Consider the following 20,563-nt stretch of genomic DNA (forward strand, 5'->3'; position numbering starts at 1 on the left):
TGACTTTCTTCAGGAGGAATTAGGGCTTCTAATAAAAATTAGGCCTTAGAGAACAGGCAGAGATGGAGAGAGAGGAAGCAAAGAGAGACAGGATGCCAGGCAGGGGCACAGGAATAATGGCATGGTGGGGGCGAGGGGAGATAAATTCACCTGTGGAATAGAGTTAGAAAAGACATGGGATGTGGTAGCTGGTCCCTTATGGCAATAGTAAATGGCACTGATATGGTCAGAGGAAAAATTCCCCAAATAGGAGTTGGTACCTCTAGTCTTCCCCAAAGAGGCAGCAAATGAAAAGTACCTACCGTGCACAAAATTGCTTTTCTTTAGATCTCTTCAGACAGAAATTGTGGTCAAAGCCATTGATGTGGAACTCCTGCAGGTGTTTTCCAAGCTCCACTGGCTTCCTCAGATCAAATGCAGTTCCTTGCACTGGAGCAATTTCTCCTGGTGGGAAGAAGCAGAAAAAAGAGTGATAAATGCCTAGATAAAATCCTTATATCTTAAAGACCCACTAGTTCCATCCTTTCAGCCTGCATGTCAATTTGTATGATCTTAAGAAGGAGAATAAGGAGTTCCCATTGTGGTGCAGCAGAAACTAATCTGAATAGTATCCTTGAGGAGGCAGGTTCTATCTCTGGCCCCACTCAGAAAAGAAGGAGAATAAATTATTGAGTTTCCTTAATTGTAAGATACTGTTGATTGCAAGTTGCAGTAGCCATAACATTCAGAATAATTCAAGAAGGAAAAAAGTACAAAAGTCAGAGTTCCCCATTGTGGCACAGCGGAAATTAATCCAACTAGGAACCATGAGGTTGCAGGGTTCCATCCCTGGCCTCGCTTCACGGGTCAAGGATCCAGCATTGCCATGAGCTGTGGTGTAGGTCACAGATGCATCTCTGATCCTGAGTTGCTGTGGCTGTTGGCGTAGGCTGGTAGCTACAGCTCTGATTAGACTCCTAGCCTGGGAACCTCCATATGCCGTGGGTGCAGCCCTAAAAAGACAAAAAGACCAAAAAAAAAAAAAAAAAAAAAAAAAAGGGTACAAAAGTCAAGGAAACATGTAATTTCCATTAAAGGATAAGTTGAATAAAGAGTGATGGTTGTCCTAACCACAATGTCAATCACCTTGTGATATTTTTTGCTTTAATGCTGAAATATCTCAGGGCTCACAACTAAGCATTAGTACCTGGCATTGGCTAACTAGATGGTTAAAGTGTCCCTGAGATAAGTGGTTCTCAAACCATCTGGAGCCATTATTAGCCAAAGGGACACTGGTAACCACTCTTTTCCAGGCATTTCCCTGATCAGTCTGTAGACCTGAACCATGGGGGGGCTGTTAATAATAACACTGGGACAAATGAGTTAACCGGGACAGTCCGGGGCAAACTAGGAGGTATGGCCACTCTGTTGTTAGCCAATTTTATTTTTTTATTTTTTTTGTCTTTTGTCTTTTGTTGTTGTTGCTATTTCTTGGGCCGCTCCCGCGGCATATGGAGATTCCCAGGCTAGGGGTTGAATCGGAGCTGTAGCCACCGGCCTACGCCAGAGCCACAGCAACGTGGGATCCGAGCCGCGTCTGCAACCTACACCACAGCTCACGACAACGCCGGATCGTTAACCCACTGAGCAAGGGCAGGGACCGAACCCGCAACCTCATGGTTCCTAGTCGGATTCGTTAACCACTGCGCCACGACGGGAACTCCTGTTAGCCAATTTTAGATTCACTGCTTTGGATGATTCCTGGAGGAGTTCTAGTTGGCAAGAACTGCCCCTTCCTGTGTGTAAGCCAGATTCCTCTACCTCTAAGTATATTTGTTTTTATCAAGGCGGGACATTCAGAAGCCTCTTTACAGTGATGTGGGTGGGTGGTGAGTCCTGAGAGAGAACACTGCAGTGTGAGGACATCAACTCTTAAAGGGCAAAACACACAAGGAACCTGGACAGGAGCCCCATCTTGGTGGTTATTACATGACCAATGATGCCCAGTCAAGAACATCCGTTCCTTCATGGTGTTACAGAACCCAAGGGGTGTTGGGACCAGAATGGTTCTCAGAGCTCATCTGGTCCAAACCAGTCAGGTAAAAGAGGAGGAGTTTGAGACCCACACAACTTGATATCAAACAACAACCTGTGATATTGACAGCTGTACTTCATCAATTTAAGACACTCATTTTCATATTTTAAAATCTCTGAAATCATGTCATGTCATGGTTTAACTGACAGAGGTGTTTTTTTCCTTTCCCTCCATGGTTATGTAAAATAATGGTGAACTCTACAACTGATTATATCTTAGAGTTGAGAATTTCTCGACAGTCCTCTAGAATGGTTGCCAAAAGGCTATGATATGGGTTTTCCATTCTTCTGAATATTGTACCATTTCGCTTTATCACCTTTCTTTCTCTTCCTAAATTTTAAGGTCTGTTCTTCCCCAGATGTTAGGCCGAGCCATCTCAAACAGGATACTCAAATATTTTGAATTTAGCTTAGTTAAGAGAGCCCAGGGAATGTGAGGAAGGCTTCCTCCCTGTTGATACATTCTTGGAATGTGTCAGATCCAGAGCAACAGACTAGGAGCTGTCACTCAGTCACTCTTTTGATAGACCAACATTATTAAGCACCTACTGTATGCCAGGAACTCTGATGGGCAGGGATGCTACATAGATGAATGAGACATGAAAAGTGCCTTTTTAAGATGCTTACACTCTGAAGGAGGGAATGGATGTACAAGCAGCTCATAACCACAAAATGTGAAGAGTGCTCCAGCAGAGACACAGCCATAAGAAAGAAGACAGGCAGTGGGACTAGGTTGCTTTGGATGTGGCAGACAGGAGATTTCATGGATAAAGGTTCAGTGGTTGAGCTGAGGCTTGAGGTAAAGTCATATTAGGTTGATGGGTGAAGAAGGCTGAAAAATATTTGATGTGAAGGAAACAGCTTAAGTACAAGGTGATTGTATGTGTGTAGCAGCAGCAGCAGTAGCAGTAGGATAGAATGCCTGAGATAAGGAAGCAGATTAAAGTGAGATGAAATCACCCCTCTGAGTCTGGGGTTCTTCCATCAAGACAACGAATAAGTTGGACTAAATCACTGACTTTCAACCCCCACTCCATTTCTGCAGCATTTGTGATTTCAGAGGGAAGCTCAACAAACACAAACACACTATAAATATACACATAGACTTGACCCTTGAACAACATTGGTTTGAAATGGGCAGGTTCACTTATACATGGATTTTTTTCAATAATAGGTTCTTTAATACTACACTGTCCTTGATTGGTTGAATCTGTGGATTTGGAGGGCCATATATAAAGTCATAAGTGGATTTTCAACTGCGTAGAGGGTCAGTGCCCCTAACCCCCTGCATTGTTCAAGGATCAACTGTATATGATGTAATTCACACTGAATAAAGCCAGCACAGGCTCTGAACAGCTCAGCTGGAAAACCCTATGGAGAGATGACAGCAGAGGTGCACCCCATTCTACCCTCTAAAAGTATGACCCACTTAGGAGTGAGAAGCCCCTAGTCCTAGGATTTTGCCCCAAATACAAAGAATCCCAGGTTCCTCTCTAGCAGGAAGATCGACTGAGGGAGAAAGAGGAAAGGGACTCTGTTTCAGAGCCTTAGATGATGATACAGTTTAGTCCCTTTAAAAGTTTCTCGAGTTCTCCCACGGCACAGTGGGTTAAGGATCCAGCATTGTCACTGCAGCTGCTTGGGTTGCTGCTGTGGTGCGGATTCGACCCCTGGCCTGGGAACTTCCACATGCCGTGGTGCGGTCAAAAAAAAAAAGTTTTGTATTGTCCCAGAACTGTACTATATGTTTTAAAGGTAAGTACAAACATTAAGTGTTCAACATACTCTTGGGTGAGTTATTTTTTCCTGTCATGTGATCAGATAGAGATGTTTTAGGAACTTGGTTTCTGCTATTTTTAGAGGAGAATTCAGCATGTAAAGTGGGGCTGGAATCTTAAGCTAAGAAAAATCAGGAACTTGTACCTTGCTGTTAACAGAATTAAATAAGTAAAAAGAGAACCAACTTTTAGCCATTTAAAGTATTTGTTCGAGTTCCCGTCATGGCTCAGTGGTTAATGAATCCAACTAGGAACCATGAGGTTGTGGGTTCGATCCCTGGCCTTGCTCAGTGGGTTAAGGACATGGTGTTGCCATGAGCTGTGGTGTAGGTCGTGGACGCGGCTCAGATCCCGTGTTGCTGTGGCTCTGGCGTAGGCTGACGGTTACAGCTCTGATTAGACCCCTATCCTGGGAACCTCCATATGCCGAGGGAGCAGCCCAAGAAAAGGCAAAAAGACCAAAAAAAAAGATAAAGTATTTTATCTTTAACTCAGCTTCTCTGAGTTCCTAAATATTGAAAGGAACACAAATCTCCTGTCTTTGGGGAAAAGAGAACATCCTCTCCTTACCTCAGAGCTGCTGCTCAGAAATGCAGTCTTCCTGGTGTGTGAGGACTGGAGTCTTTGAATTCACACAGAGTTGCAAGGGTGCCTGGGATCCAAAGTACTTGAGGGAGACATGGAGGCCTGGCCGGTGTCCACTGTCTACCAAGAAAATCCTTCTCTTTGACCAGAGTCAGCTTTAGGAAGAATTAAGTAACTTTTTTTTTTTTTTTTTTTTTCTGGCCATGCTTGCAGCATCCAGAAGTTCCCAGGCCAGGGATGCAACCTGCACAACATCAGCAACCCAAGCTGATGCAGTGACAATACCAGATCCTTAACCTGCTGCTCCACAAGAGAACATCGAAATTAAGCAATGTTCTTCTTGAAAACATCCTTTGAAAGCATCTATTTCCTTTGCCTTGGTTCTACTTTTCAAAAAAAAGATTTTTTTTTTTTTGTCCTTTTTTAGGGCCACATCCACAGCATATGGAAATTTCCAGGCTATGGGTTGAATCAGAACTATAGCTGCTGGCCTATACCACAGCCATAGCAATGCAGGATCTGAGCCATATTTGCGGCCTACACCGCAGCTCATGGCAATGCCAGATCCTTAACCCACTGAGCAAGGCCAGGGATAGAACCTGCGTCCTCATGGATACTAGTCTGGTTTGTTACCACTGAGCCACCATGGGAACTACCCCAAAAAGAATTCTTAAGTAGGTAATACTTGTACATGTAATCAAATTAAAAGATAACAAATGTAAAAGGTACAAAATAATACTCCGTAGTGAAAAGAATTTCTCTTATCTTTGTTCCCCACAGATCTAGTTTCCTTCACAGAAGCAACCACTGTTACTTGTTTCTCATGCACCCTTCCAGAGATACTACAAGGATATCCAAGCATCTAAGTGCATATCCATGCACATTCACAAACACAGCCTCTTTCCACCTTGACCTTTTTCACCCAGCTTATCTTGGAAAAAAAATTATCTTGGAGATTGTTGCTAAATTTATTCTTAGGTATTTCACTAGACAACTCCATATGCACTAATTTTTCCCCTATTTTTTCTATGATAATCTGTCTATTTTGGATTTCCTTTCCAGGCTCACAATTGTAAATAATATATATTTCCTAGAAAATTATCCAGTTTCAACCATATTACTCTCATATTTATTTGCAAAGAGTTGAAGAAAGAATATATGATTCTTTCAGAGTTTCCATTGTGGCTTAGCAGGTTAAGGATCTGGGGTTGCTATAAGCTGTGGGCCACAGATGTAGCTTGGATCCAGTGTTGCCATGGCTGTGGTATAGGCTAGAACTGCAGCTCCAATTTGACCTCTGGCCAAGGAACTTCCATATGCTGCAGGTGCAGCTGTAAAAAAGAAGGAAAGAGAGAGAGAAAGAAAGAGAGAGAGAGAGAGAAAGAAGGAATTTATAATTCCTTCAATTTGATCAGTCTTTGATAATTTGCCTATCTATGCTCATATATAATTTTGAGGACTGAATAGGTTATCTAATGCTTTATTTTATTGAGTTTTTTTTCTCTTCCAATGAAGCAGCTCTTGGGTTTATGAGTACTACCTTTTTTCACTCTTTAAAAATTTTTTTTTGTATCTATTTCTTCTTTTTTTTCTTTTAGGGCCACCCCCTCAGCATATGGAGGTTCCCAGGCTAGGGGTCGAATCAGAGCTGTAGCCACTGGCCTACACCATAGCCACAGCAACATCAGAACAGAGCCTCATCTGTGATCTATACCACAGCTCACAGCAATGCCAGATCCTTAACCCACTGAGGGAGGGCAAGGATCGAACCTGTGTCCTTATGGGTGCTAGTCGGATTCGTTTCCACGGAGCCACGACAGGAACTCCTATATCTATGTTTTAATTAAAAAATTGTATTGAAGTATACTCAATTTACAATATTGAGTTAATTTCTGTACAGCAAAGTGATTCATTTATATACATATATATATATTCTTTTTCATATTCTTTTCCATCATGCTTTATCACAGGATACCGAATATAGTTCCCTGTGCTATATACAGTAGGACCTTGTTCAAATTTTTGATTTATTTTTGTTAATTTTTTCTTTGTTCTCTTGAGTATATTTTGTTATTCTTTTTTAAATAGCTTGCATTAGATGCCTAATTCATATAATTTCACACTTTTTTTTTTGGCCGTGCCTAAAGCATGCAGGGATCAAACCCATGCCACAGCAATGACAACACCCAATCCTTAAATGCTAGGCAACCAGGAACTCCAAATTGCACAATTTTTGACTAATATTAAGTAGTACTATGAGTTCCCATCGTGACTCAGTCAGTGGTTAACGAATCTGACTAGGAACCATGAGGTTGCAGGTTCGATCCTTGGCCTTGCTCAGTGGGTTAAGGATCCAGTGTTTGCCCTGAGCTGTGGTGTAGGTCGCAGATGCGGCTCAGATTTGGCGTTGCTGTGGCTGTGGCATAGGCTTGCGGCTGTAGCTCTGATTGGACCCCTAGCCTGGGAACCTCCACATGCCGCGGCTGCAGCCCTAGAAAACACAAAAAGAAAAAAAAAAAAAAAAAAAGAGTGCTAAAATGTTCCTGAGAATTACTTTAACTATATCGTGTGTAGCAGTTTTCATTATAAATAATATACTATTTATTATACATAAATAATTATATTATTTATTTTCTAGATACCCCTAGTTTTGTGGTTGATTTCTGTTTTGATCCAAGAATTATCAAGAGAGTTATCAGCACCACAGGCTAACCAACTAAGCTAACCAGCCACTTGGCAAAAGAGAGTTAAAACATCTCTAAGTCAATATTGGCTGTGTTTTGTGAAATTGCCTGAGGTTTTCTTCAAGGTCTTAAATACAGTCATTTTTTGGTGAACTTTCATTGTGAATTGAATTTATTTTGTTTGTGGCCGCACTCATGGCATGTGGAAGTTTCTGGGCCAGGGATCGAACCTGCACTGCAGCTGCAACCTGCGCCATAAGTGCAACAATGCTGCATCCTTAACCTGTAGTGCCACACAGGAACTTCCTGAATTGCATCCATTAGCCTTATAAGGCGTCTTCCTTTATGTAACTGGACAGGACAGAAATGTCCTGAAATCAGCCTTTTCTGATGTTCAGATTGAGATCCCCCTGTTACTTTGGCTTTGACTTGCTTGGTTTGCTTTTTTTTTGGCTTTTTGGCTTTTTAGGGCCGCACCCTTGGCATATGGAAGTTCCCAGGCCAGGGGTCTAATCGGAGCTACAGCTGCCAGCCTACACCACAGCTCATAGCAATGCTATTCCTTAACCCACTGAGCAAGGCCAGGGATCAAACCTGCAACCTCATGGTTCCTAGTCGGATTCGTTTCCTCTGTGCTACGACAGGAACTCCTGGTTTGCTTTTTAATTCTTATATTTTCAAACTTTCTGAGTCACTTGCTTGGTACACAATATTCTGTTGGGTTTTGTTTTGCAATTTACTCTGAGAAACTTTAATAGGGGCATTTCATGGCATTGACATATGTATATTTAAGCATTCTTTGTTATATGACGTGCTTTCTGTGTTTACAAATTCTAGTTTGCTTTTTAAAAATTCTTTTACTGTACGGTTTGTGTTTGTTTTTGTGTTCCTGATAATTTAGAAAATTTGTATTTTTTTTTAATGGCCTCACTCACAGATGTGGAAGTTCCCAGGCCAGGGATTGAATTCAAACAGCAGCTGTGACCTACATTGCAGCTGTGGCAATGCCAGATTCTTTAACTCACTGCGCTGGGCCAGGGATCAAACTCAGCCAGGCATCTACCTTGGCAGAGACCCAAGCCACTTGCAATTAGATTCTTAACCCAATGTGCCACAGTGGGAACTCCAGAAAGTTTGTATTTTTGTTTTGGTGGTTACATCTATATACAAATAGCTGTTTCTTAGACAGAATCATAGGTACTTTTCATTTCCCAGTAGATGGTGCTAGAGGCACAATATAAAGAGCTTGCTTTATAACCATCTGCTTCATCTGAATTCAGTCAGTCTAAACTCTGAGCAGTTCTGGAGAATAGCTGAACTTTTTGGATCTCTAACACCAAACCCTGGATGGTAGTGATCCACCTTGGTGCTACCGTTCTGTGACATCTGGGTGACCAATCACCTCCCACCTTGACTATTTATTTATTTCTTTATCTTACTTTTTAGGGCCTCACCTGCAGCATATGGAAATTTCCAGTCTAGGTGTGAATCAGAGCTACAGCTGCCCGCCATCGCCACAGCCACAGCAACTGCAGGATCCGAGCTGCATCTATGAACTGCACCACAGCTCATGGCAATGCCGGATCCTTAACCCACTGAGCGAGGCCAGAGATCCAACCCCCATCCTCGTAGATACTAGTCAGATTCGTTTCTGCTGTGCCACAATGAGAACTCCCAAAGGCATATTTGACTCAAAATCTAACCCTTATGACAGTCCTGATGTGACTGCCCAGGTCAGTCAAGATTACTTACTTCTTCTGACTTTAAGAAAAAAGAAAGTCATAGAATTTTCATGAAGAAAGAACCCAGGGCTTATTTCACATCTGTTTACCTGATATTGGTAAATCTACAAATCAATATTTACTTTAGTTTTTCTCTACGTAAAACAAGGCTTCTATTATTTGCTGCTCTACATATTATATTGAATTACTTGATAAATGATGCACCTGAACATTTTCAGGAGGATGGCATAAATACAAGGGCTAAAAGTATGTAAAACATAAAGCAGAGTGAAGGGAGAGTAAGATTTCAAGAATGGCAGAGAAGCTCTGACTTAAAAATTACTCTTGGGGCATTCCTTTGTGTCGCAGTGGGTTAAGGATTCAGTGTTGTCACTGCAGCAGCTTGGGTCACTGCTGTGGCACAGGTTCAATCCCTGACCCAGGAACTTCCACATGCTGAGGGTGCGGTGAAAAAAAAAAAAAATTACTCTTGGATTTTTTTTTTACTAAAGTGAGATTTTTTTTTTTTTCCTTTTCAGGGCTGCACCCATGACATATGGAGGTTCCCAGGCCAGGGATCCAATCAGAGCTGTAGCTGCTGCCCTACATCACAGCCACAGTAACACGGGATCTGAGCCAAGTCTGCAACCTACACCACAGCTCATGGCAACGCCGGATCCTTAACCCACTGAGCAAGGCCAAGGATCTAACCTGCATCCTCATGGATACTAGTCAGATTCATTTTCGCTGAGCCATGATGGGAACTCCCTAAAACGAGATTTTTGCCAAATGGGAACAAAAAGAGAAAGTTCCCAAATCATTCTTTTCCAGCCTCGTGTTCTGACACACTCCCTCATATATCTAATGGTCAGATATATGGAAAACTCAGAATGTCTCTCCCAGATTCAGTATGTCTTTGGACCCTTTCTTTTCTTTCTTTCTTTTTTTTTTTTTGTTTGTGTGTGGAAATTTTACAGAAACTGTTTAGAAACCTGAGATACTTTTATTTATTTATTTATTTAACTTATTTATTTGCTTGTTTGTTTGTCTTTTTAGGGCTACACCCATGGCATATGGAGGTTCCCAGGTGGGGTCGAATCAGAGCTGTAGCTGCTAGCCTATGCCATAGCCACAGCAACTCCAGATCTGAGCCACATCTGCGACCTACACCACAGCTCACAGCAACACCGGATCCCCAACCTACTGAGTGAGGCCAGGGATCGAACCTGCCTCCTCATGGTTACTAGTCAGATTCGATTTCATTGAGCCACAATGGGAACTCCTTTGGACCCTTTCTTTAACTGGAATGATCTTTCTATGTCTCTTCCTCCCATCACACTCTGGTGAAGTCCACCAGCTCATTTAAGAATGCTTATTCTTGGAGTTCCCCTTGTGGCTCAGTGGTAACAAACCCAACTAGTATCCATGAGGATGTGGGTTTGATCACTGGCCTCGCTCAGTGGGTTAAGGATCCGGTATTGCCGTGAGCTGTGGTGTGGGTCTAAGGGGTGGCTTGGATCTTGCATTGCTGCAGCAGTGGCCGTGGCCAGCAGCTGTAGCTCCGATTTGATCCCTAACCTGGGAACTTCCATATGCTGCAGGTGGGGCCATTAAAAAAGACACACACACACACACACACACACACACACACACACACACACACACACAAAAGCTTATTCTCTAATACCATTTGCTCTGTGAAGGACTATAACCTCCACAGCTAGAACTAGTCCCCCTTTCTACTTTGTTCATTACACCTTGAACATATTTTCCCAAACCATTCATCACAGTAAGGCCTAACTATAGGATTATATCAAGCTATGTATTTATAAGGAATATGAACTCCAGGACGGCAGGGAGTTTTTGTACCCTCTGAACATGAAGCAGAGTCTCTACTTGACTGAAAAGCTGATGAATGAATGAAGTAGAGGTGGAAAAAAATGGGCAACTATAAATACTGTAGCATCCTATGACAAAGTCAGAATGAAAGATCTAGAAAGGACTTTAGGAATTACCTCATCCAGTGCCCTTGCTTAGCGGATGATGAGGCTGGGACCTAGAGAGTTAAAGGAACTTGCCCAAGGTGACACATCTCCCTAGTGTCAAAGTCTCCAGGTCCCTACTCAGGCACTTTTGACCTCACCCTGGAGTGATTTTTTTTTTTTTGGTCTTTTTTTGCTATTTCTTGGGCCGCTCCCATGGCATATGGAGGTTCCCAGGCTAGGAGTTGAATCGGAACTGTAGCCACTGGCCACAGCAACGTGGGATCTGAGCCGCGTCCACGACCTACACCACAGCTCATGGCAACACCATGTCCTTAACCCACTGAGCAAGGCCAGGGATGGAACCCACAACCTCATGGTTCCTAGTTGGATTCATTAACCACTGAGCCACGATGGGAACTCCAACCCTGGAGTGATTTGGTTACAGCCCCTTCTACCCCCAACCCCCAAGTATTCTTGATTTTTCTAAGAATTTGGAAAACAAATGTGCAGTTCTTTCTATTTTGGTTTATCTGCATACGTGAGCTTGGTGCTAAGAATGGAAGATGTTAAAATAGCTCTCTCAGCAATGCTGAGTGTATAGAAAATGAAGCGGAAATGGAAAGGGTGCCTTCAGAGAGGATGTCACATCACCAGACCTCAGTTTTGAAGCCACCAGAAAGCTGCAGTGTCGGCAGAGAGAAGCTGTCTTCTAAAGAGGATTTCTTTTTCTCCTGAATAATGCTGGCTGGGTGTGTACTGAGGTCTGAGCAGCAACACATAGTAGATGAGGGGCTCTGGTCCAAAGATGTGGGGTTAGAGCTCTGGGGCATGGGAGTGGCCTGAGGCATCATTTCTGCTTCCCCATTTCAGGGAAAGTCTGACGGCAGGTACCACTTAGGAAGCACTCGAGGTTACTGTCATGAGTTTTTGGTGAGACTAGTAGCTGTATGGTGGCAGCTATTGAGGATATGGGGCATAAGATTAGTCAGCATTGAGGTTTGTTAGGAGAATACAAAGAAAAAGAAGAGCAGCAAGGGAGGTGAGCATGTGAAAAGGGATGATTCTAACGATGGACTTCTGATGTAAGTGGGGAAGGTGGTGAAGAACAGTAAAAGGGAGGCAGGATCAAGTGGATATAGGTTCTTGTGGCAATGATGAATTACTGAAACTGAAACAGATTGTCTTAAACAGTGGTCACAGAAGTCTGCAGTAAGAGGTAATGACAAAGTCAAGGATATGAACCAAAAACCATAGGAGTGAATAGCTGAGAAAGGTAGAGGACAAGATCATTGGGAAAGAATGTCGAAAAGCTAAGAGGTCAGGGTATCACAAATATGGATAATGAGATGATCAAGAATTAAGACAAAAGGGATGCTAGAGAGACAGTGAGTCAGGAGTGAGGTCAAGTCTACAGAGGACCTCAACGAAGAGAGCTCAAGTGTCACTCCAGCAACTTCAGCTGCCTCATTCTTACAAGAGCATTGGAAATAGGACTCTCTAATACTCTAGATCTTTGTCAGAAGGCCTTAAATCTTCCCCTATTTGCATTCCTGACAGAGTTATAATTACCTGCCCTTTGGAAGTAATGGAAAAATTCATTGCCTTCATGAAATCCATCTGTCTTGGTCCATTTCTCTTATCTCACATGAGCAATTCTTTTTTTTTTTTTTTTTTTTTTGTCTTTTTTTTGCCATTTCTTGGGCTGCTCCCGCGGCATATGGAGGTTCCCAGGATAGGGATCAAATCGGAGCTGTAGCTGCCAGCCTACGCCAGAGCCACAGCAACACAGGATCCAAGCCGCATCTGCGACCTACACCACAGCTCACGGCAATGCCGGATCGTTAACCCACTGAGCAAGGGCAGGGATCGAACCTGCAACCTCGTGGTTCCTAGTCGGATTCGTTAACCACTGCGCCACGACGGGAACTCCTCACATGAGCAATTCTTATAGGGACTTGGCCTTTTCCCCATAAGTCCTTGCGACATACTGCATTTTTCAAAGATGGCTGCACCAGGATGAATCCATCCCACAGGCTCTACTTACAATCTAATGTTGATATTCCTTCACTGAGAGATGGAGTCTTTGTTCCCTCCCTTAAACCTAGATGGACCTTTGTAACTGCCTCAACCAACAACATGTAGCTCAAGTGATACTATGTGATATCTGAGGCCAAGTTATAAATACAAAGTGGCTTTGCCTGGACCACTCTGCCTCAGGACATATGCTCTTGGACCCAGTCTCCATATTGTAAGAAGGCTCAAGTTACATTGAAAGGCCACTTGTGGGGTGTTCTAGCTGAAAATCCCCAGCCAATAGCCAGCATCAGCCACCAGACATACAGTGAATGAGCCTTCTGATGACTCTAGCCCCAGTTCTAATTTTCAAATATAGGCCCTAGACATCATATACAGAGATAAGATAGGCTCTGTCCAAATTCCTGACCATAGGAATTCCCATTGTGGCTCAGTGTAACAAATCCGACTAGTATTCATGAGGATGTGGGTTCAATCCCTGGCATTACTCACTGGGTTAAGGATCTGACATTGCTGTGAGTTGTGGTGTAGGTCACAGATGTGGCTCAGATCTGGCATTGCTGTAGCTGTGGCGTAGGCCAGCAGCTGCAGCTCTGATGTGATCCCTAGCCTGGGAACCTCCGTATGTCATGGGTGTAGCCCTTAAAAAAAAAAAAAAAAAAGAAAGAAAAATTAAATTCCCGACCACAGAAAGAATGAGAGATAATAACCAAAGTGTCAGTGTAATTGATTATATAGCAATAGATAACTAGTGTACTTCCTTGGATTGTTTTCACCTCTTGGCACTTATTTGACAAGTCTTGACAGGCAGTGAATGTGCCCCCTCCTCTTATTTATGTAGTCAAAAGTCCTTTTAGATGATTCTACCTTAAGAACACTAATCCTTGCAATTGTTTTTGGATGGGAAAAAAGCAAATATAAATTTATTAGTTCACCTGTTTTTTAGTATGTTTTATATACCAGGCATTATACTGACCTCAGGGAACCTAGACTCTGATGAAAGAAACAGAAAAAAAAAACAAACCAAAAACAAACCTTACAGAGAGTGTGACAAATGCAATGAGAGAGTCATTCAAAGGTCCTGATGAAGCAGGAAGAAGCAACACCTAATGTAGCTAGCAGAGGTTAGGAAAGGTTTTCCAGAGGTGGTGACAGCAGACTAATCTTGAAAGGCTAAGTAAGTCAGGATTGGCTAACTGCCCAAGGTGTAGGACAGAACAAGCAAAGGAATGAACTACTGTCACTCATGAATGACAAGAGTGGTTATGTGATTATCCCTCTAGCAACTTCAACTGCCTCATTCTTGCAAGAAGATGATGTAGACCTGATTACTGTAAATAAGATTCTCTAACATTCCATTCCATTCACAGGAGTGGACTCTTGTCACCAGTATTTGAGGCAAAGGCAAGACATTTATATCACACATATCCTATGGGCTCCTAGCTAACATCATTTTTTGGGCAAAAGACGTAAGAAACAGAGTATAATGTAAATTAGTCCTTATGAACTCACAATCAAACACTGACTACAGTGAAATGGGTTTTTTTGTGTAACATCTGGACATAATCTTCTCATGGTGTGACTGAATGAATTTACCTGGGATGAATTTTAATTCAATGCTTTTAATTTTCCATCATCTGAAATAGCTCTTTTCCCTGCCTAGTGGCCCTAGTGCCTGACTCTGAGAAGATGAATAGATGGTCACTGCAAGAGTCACTGAAACTTCATGCTTACTCAATTTTAGCGCCCTCTTTCCTGGCAGGTCCCTTTTCTACCTCATCTTCACACTACCCAATAACACAAGTACAGGAAGAAAATCATAGTCCTTCCCAACAGTCCTCAGCACAGGTAAGTCCTGTTTACAATAACAATTAAAAATCATTTGGGGAGTTCCCATCATGGCTCAACCGAAATGAATCCAACTAGGAACCATGAGGTTTCGGGTTTGATCCCTGATCTTGCTCAGTGGATTAAAGATCCGGCATTGCTGTGAGCTGTGGTGTAGGATCTGGCGTTGCTGCGGCTGTGGTGTAGGCCGGTGGCTACAGTTCCAATTAGACCCCTGGCCTGGGACTCTCCATATGCCAACTGTGCGGCCCTCAAGAGACAAAAAAAAAAAAAAAAAAAATCATTTTGGAGTTCTTGTCGTGGCTCAGCGGAAGGGAATCCGACTAGGAACAATGAGGTTGTGGGTTCCATCCCTGGCCTTGCTCAGTGGATTAAGGATCCAGCATTGCCGTGAGCTGTGGTATAGGCCGCAGATGCGGCTTGGATCCCGTGTTGCTGTGGCTCTGGCATAGGCCAGTGGCTACAGCTCCAATTCAACCCCTAGCCTGGTAATCTCCATGTGCCATGGGTGTGGGCCTAAAAAGCCAAAAAAAAAAAAAAAAAAAAAAAAAAAAAAATATATATATATATATATATATATATATAATTTTAGAAAAGAGAAAAGAAAGGAAAAGGCAATCTGGCAAAGACTTTCCAGAAAAATTTGGTGCAGGTGGTAGGTGGGAATAAATTTTCTCCAATATTATTTTCTCCTTTAAAAAAGAAATATTTTAAAAAATATTAAGTATATTACTTTGAAAATTATTTTCTATGATTTGTCCTATATGTTGATTTACAAATCTATATAAGATATCTAGATTTAGACTTACTAACTGATCTTGGATAAGTTTCTATGCCTCTGTCAGATTCAATTTCCCCGTTTATAAAATGGAATTAGTATTGGTATCTAATACAGATACTATAATGTTTAATTGAGAGAGTGCTAAGAAGGAGGTCCAATCTCTAGGCCAGTATCTGGCACATAGTGCTCTCTGTTTCTCTCTCTCTCTCTCTCTAGAAATACAGAGAACAGAGAGAACAATTATTCATTATAGCATAAAACATTAATACTAAAGGAGAGTGCATTCCTGCCTCCAGGGGGCATTACCATTTTCTTTTTCCTTTTTTTGCCATTTTCATTAAAAAAGAATTTTTGTTTTATTTTTTGAAACGTTCTCTCCTAGTGATTTTTAAATCCATAGCAATGGTTTTTAAAGTGTTTTTTGAGTCCTTGACTCCTTTGAGAACACTATAAACATCATAGGCTCTTTCTCCAAGACAATGCACACACTCTCACACACAGTATTCCCAGAACCTCTGAAGCCCAGCCATGTGTACCTGGTTAAGAATCTCTGACCTTGGAGTTCCTGTTGTGGCTCAGGGGAAATGAACCTGACTAGTATCCATGAGTACGCAGGTTCAATCCCTGGCCTCACTCAGTGGCTTAAGGATCCATTGTTACCGTGAGCTGTGGTGTAGGTCACAGATGAGGCTCAGATCCCACACTGCTCTAGCTGTGGCGTAGGCCGACAGCTGCAGCTCCAATTTGACCCCTAACTTGAGAACTTCCATATGTCGCTGGTGTGGCCCTAAAAAGAAAAGAAAAAAAAAAAGGATCTCTGATACAGGCTGGTGAATATATTCTGCCTCTGAAACAAAACAAGTTGCCCTCTCATGACCTGATACCTAAATGCATATTTGAAATGTTGCAATCACATAACCTGAGGTGGTTGGTCAAGAAAGGCAGACTGGGAGTCTCCTGGCAGAGTCCTCCTCTAGCAATGTGGCAAAGGTTTTGCATAATACAGCGGGGCTTCCTTCTGTCCTGTTCACGTATGATTTCTCCATATTCTTGCAGCAACCAACTAACATGTAGAAAGGCGTAGAAACTTGTCTTAATGTGAGCAAGTCAATAGCTCACAGAAATGGCAGGAAAATAAAATATGAGAGAAAGTGGAAATTACTCCTAACAATAGCTCAGCAAATGGGGCTAATTAGGCAAACCGTGTTCCCCTGGTTGCAGGAGATATCAGGAGTCATCATCACCAATTACCGTTATCAGCCTCCCAGAAGCATCCTGCTCACCCGCTGGGCCATCACACTCAATAGGCACTAGAATGGACTTTAGACTCAGGCAGACCTGGATTTAAATCCTGGCTTTCTTTGCTGTAAAAATTTGTGAAGGTCACTGAGCGTCTCTGAATCTTGATTTTCTTATCTATAAAATGGGGATGACAAAAGTGTCTGCCTCAGAAGACTATGAAAATTAAGTGAGATAAGGCATGTAAAGTGCTCCTAGGCAGCACGAAGGAAGTACTTAGTAAAACAGCTGTTATTATGGATAATGGCCGAGGGCCATAACAGCACAGACTTCGGAGTTGGGAAACTTGGCTCCACCAGTAACTTAACTGTTTAACTTGGTGCACGTTACTTGTCCTCTCCCAATGAGGTATAACTGAAGCATAAGACATATTTCAGGGAGTTCCCGTCATGGCTCAGTGGTTAACGAATCCGACTAGGAACCATGAGGTTGTGGGTTCGATCCCTGGTCTTGCTCAGTGGGTTAACGATCCGGCGTTGCCGTGAGCTGTGGTGTAGGTTGCAGACGCAGCTCGGATCCCACGTTGCTGTGGCTGTGGTGTAGGCCAGTGGCTACAGTTCCGATTCAACCCCTAGCCTGGGAACCTCCATATGCCGTGGATGCGGCCCAAGAAATGGCAAAAAGACAAAAAAAATAAAAAAAAAATAAAAAAAAAACACGTATTTCAAAGTGTAGTTCAATGAGCTAATGCATGTATGCGCTTAGCTCAGCATCTACTACATGTTAACACTTAGTAAATAGCGTCAATGATGATGATGATGGTAATATAATAGTTAATACTTACAAAGCTCTTAACTAAATGCCAGGAATTGTTCTAAGCACTTTACACATATTACCTCATTTAATCTTCACAACTATTGAGGTAGGTCCAATTATTTTTGCCACTTTATACACGAGGCCTGCAGAGGTAAAATAAGTTGTCCAAAATCACAGGAGCTGGTGAGGATTTAAACCTAAGCAGTCAGGGTTTGAGTCTATGCCCTTAACTACTGTGTTTTCCTGATGATGATGTGTTAAAACCAGCCCTTTCAAACAGCCATTCAAGGTCATACCAAGGACTCACTTCACTAAGGTCAGAGGTACTTTCCATTTCTGGCTGTGGCTCCCTTGCCTGCCCCATCAGTTTTCCGGGCATCCTGGGGACACCCACTGCCCAAGAGCAGGTGCGCTGCTAGGACCAGATGTGATTTATGAGAATCAAGACCACTTTTCTCAAATCCTCCTGGATCCACTGGGCTCAGTCTGCCAATGGCCACTAACTGCTCTTGTGGGAGAGGGACAGACCTTCTGCCTGACCACACAGAGAGACAGTGTTTAGGGTTTGTTTGCTGATTTCAAAAGGGGAACATTTTGGGGCAGAAGAATTTTCCCATCTGCTTGTTTTGCTGCTTCAGAGCAGCTTAGGCAAGCTCAGGCAAGACAACAGGAGCCTGGGCTCATGGGAGACCCCTGGCCTCCTGCACTCCCCCAACAGTCACAAGATTCAGTCACAGTTCACAGGAAGCCAAGATGAGCTGCAGCGATGGGTCAGTTGATATCCTGACACCATGAAAAGGATAGTAATTGAACACAGATAGCCAAATTACACCAATGGTCCAGGATCAGAGAACAGAACCAGCAAAGGAAAGAGGGGAGAAACCAGTCCAGACTTTCTGGTCAGCTGACATAGTGGCAGTGCCAAGAAATGGCATTATGTGGGGGATTTGGCCTCTATGATCTCCATCAGTGTTCCCCCTTCCTGAAAATCACCCCAGACAAACATACAATCTAAGTTTCAAGATGCACAGCGCCCCAGTCTTCCTTCAACTGAACTTGCTGCCCCAAGCTCCTCCTAAACAAAAAACGTTACATCTGTCATAACTGCTCAGCCTCCTATGGTTTAGTCTGAACATAGAAGTTGTGTGTTCATATTGTGGTATTGGAGGCAGGCAGCCTTGAAACGCAGGGCTGGCCTGCTCGATTTCACTAACTGCAGGATGTGGTTATTATCCTCTCTGGGACGTGTGCTCTGCAGAACCTGAGTTTTATTTGGGCTTTGCATCTGGCCCTGCCCATAAGATCAATATCACATGCTAAAAATTTAGAAGCAGCTCTCTGTCCAGGGAAGATTTCTGGAATAGAGACATGAAAGGAAGAAGCAAGCTCCCCAGGAACCAAATACAGATGCATTCAAACACAAGTCCCTCCTGGCCACCCCTAGGCTTCTCAGACTGGGCCATAAGGCTACAGACTCAGGGAACTTGGGGTGATGAAGCATCTGGGCTTCAGAGAACAGTTAGAGGGAGTTGCGAAATGGCCTCTGTTCTGGGGATGATCTAGATGAAGATATACAACGTATTCTCAAAATACGACAGACAGCATGAAGCTAGAAGGCAAATACACTTGACAGAACCAGGAATCCAAAAGATAGTATAAAGTGGAGATAAAGCACTGATTACAAGATGGCATTTATGAATAACAGGAACAGTTAGGGTTCTGAAACTGAAACCCCCCACCAAAAAAAACCCCCAAAGGACACAGCTTAGGGTTAGATTGTAACTCTAACCCTAGGTGAAAAATAGTCTTTTGTGGCTCTATTTCTTCACTTGTAAAAATGGGATAAACCAGCCCTTCCCTCATGACACTGTCATGAGGATTAGGTCAGTTAATATACGGAAAGTGCTCAGCACAGTGAGCATGACGATGGTGGTGATGGTTGGTAACTAACATGTAGATGGTTCTTCATGCAGTGCCTCACGCCCAGACTGGTTCCAGAGCCGGTATTCTCAATTGTCATGTTAAACACTCTCGTAAACGTTTAGTCTAGTTACTACAATTACTATCAACTAGGGAGAAGTAGCTGAGCCACAGTATGTGTGAAAATGACTTAAAGGATGTGGTTGGCAGTAAGTTTGATGGGAGTCACAGAGAGACTATAATGAGGTGGTGACAGTTCTTGGTTACTGTTTGCAGCACAGGCATCATAGGATGACTTGGAGATGTTCTGACTCAAGAAGAAATGACTTGAGGGTGATAAGATAGGTCCTCCTAATTCCCTAGGTCTACTCTGCAGGGACCTAAGGCCCAGAACTGAGCCAAGTAGGGGTCAGCTCTAGGTAGACAGATTTATTTTTTGTCTTTTTGCGTTTTCTAGGGCCGCTCTCGCGCCATATGGAGGTTCCCAGGCTAGGGGTCGAATCAGAACTGTAGCCACCAGACTATGCCAGCGCCACAGCAACGCGGGATCGGAGCTGCGTCTGCAACCTACACCACAGCTCACGACAACGCTGGATCCTTAACCCACTGAGCAAGACCAGGGACCGAACCTGCAACCTCATGGTTCCTAGTCGGATTCATTAACCACTGTGCCATGACAGGAACTCTGGTAGACAGATTTTGGCTCAATGTCAGGAAGGCCTTTCTGACGTGCTACCCCAGGATGGGCAGTGAGTGCCCTGTCCCGAAGGCCGCCAGGTGGTGGTGAGGCTCACAGTTCTGGGATTCAAATACTCAATAGGTGTGGGTGGTGGCTGAGGAAGATAAGGTCCTTTCCATCTGTGACATTCCAGGGCCGTAAGTCCAACAGCCCATGTGACAAACACAACAAAGCAGGTTGTTCCCTCCAGGGACACACTGTGATATCTGGTTAGTTCTTTCCTCTCTCTTTTTTAAATCAAATTTTCAGCTTGTCTTACCTAGGAAGTCTATTGGCTGAGAGTAGCTCTTTGCAGAGTGACCTTTAAAGAATGGCTTCTGACAAGAGGCCCAGAGTTGAGAGTGTGAAGTGGAGCCAGAT

General features: G+C 43.1%; 1 protein-coding gene across 1 annotated transcript in view; it reads right to left on the reverse strand.

Annotated features, from left to right (window-relative positions):
* Positions 1-20,563, reverse strand: part of GALM (galactose mutarotase) — a 65,301-nt gene that overhangs the window by 3,762 nt on the left and 40,976 nt on the right. The window contains 1 exon segment of the mRNA NM_214406.1: positions 303-444. Coding sequence (NP_999571.1) covers positions 303-444 — 142 coding nt within the window.

This window comes from Sus scrofa, chromosome 3 (genome assembly GCF_000003025.6).
Source record: "Sus scrofa isolate TJ Tabasco breed Duroc chromosome 3, Sscrofa11.1, whole genome shotgun sequence".
Lineage (NCBI taxonomy): Eukaryota > Metazoa > Chordata > Mammalia > Artiodactyla > Suidae > Sus > Sus scrofa.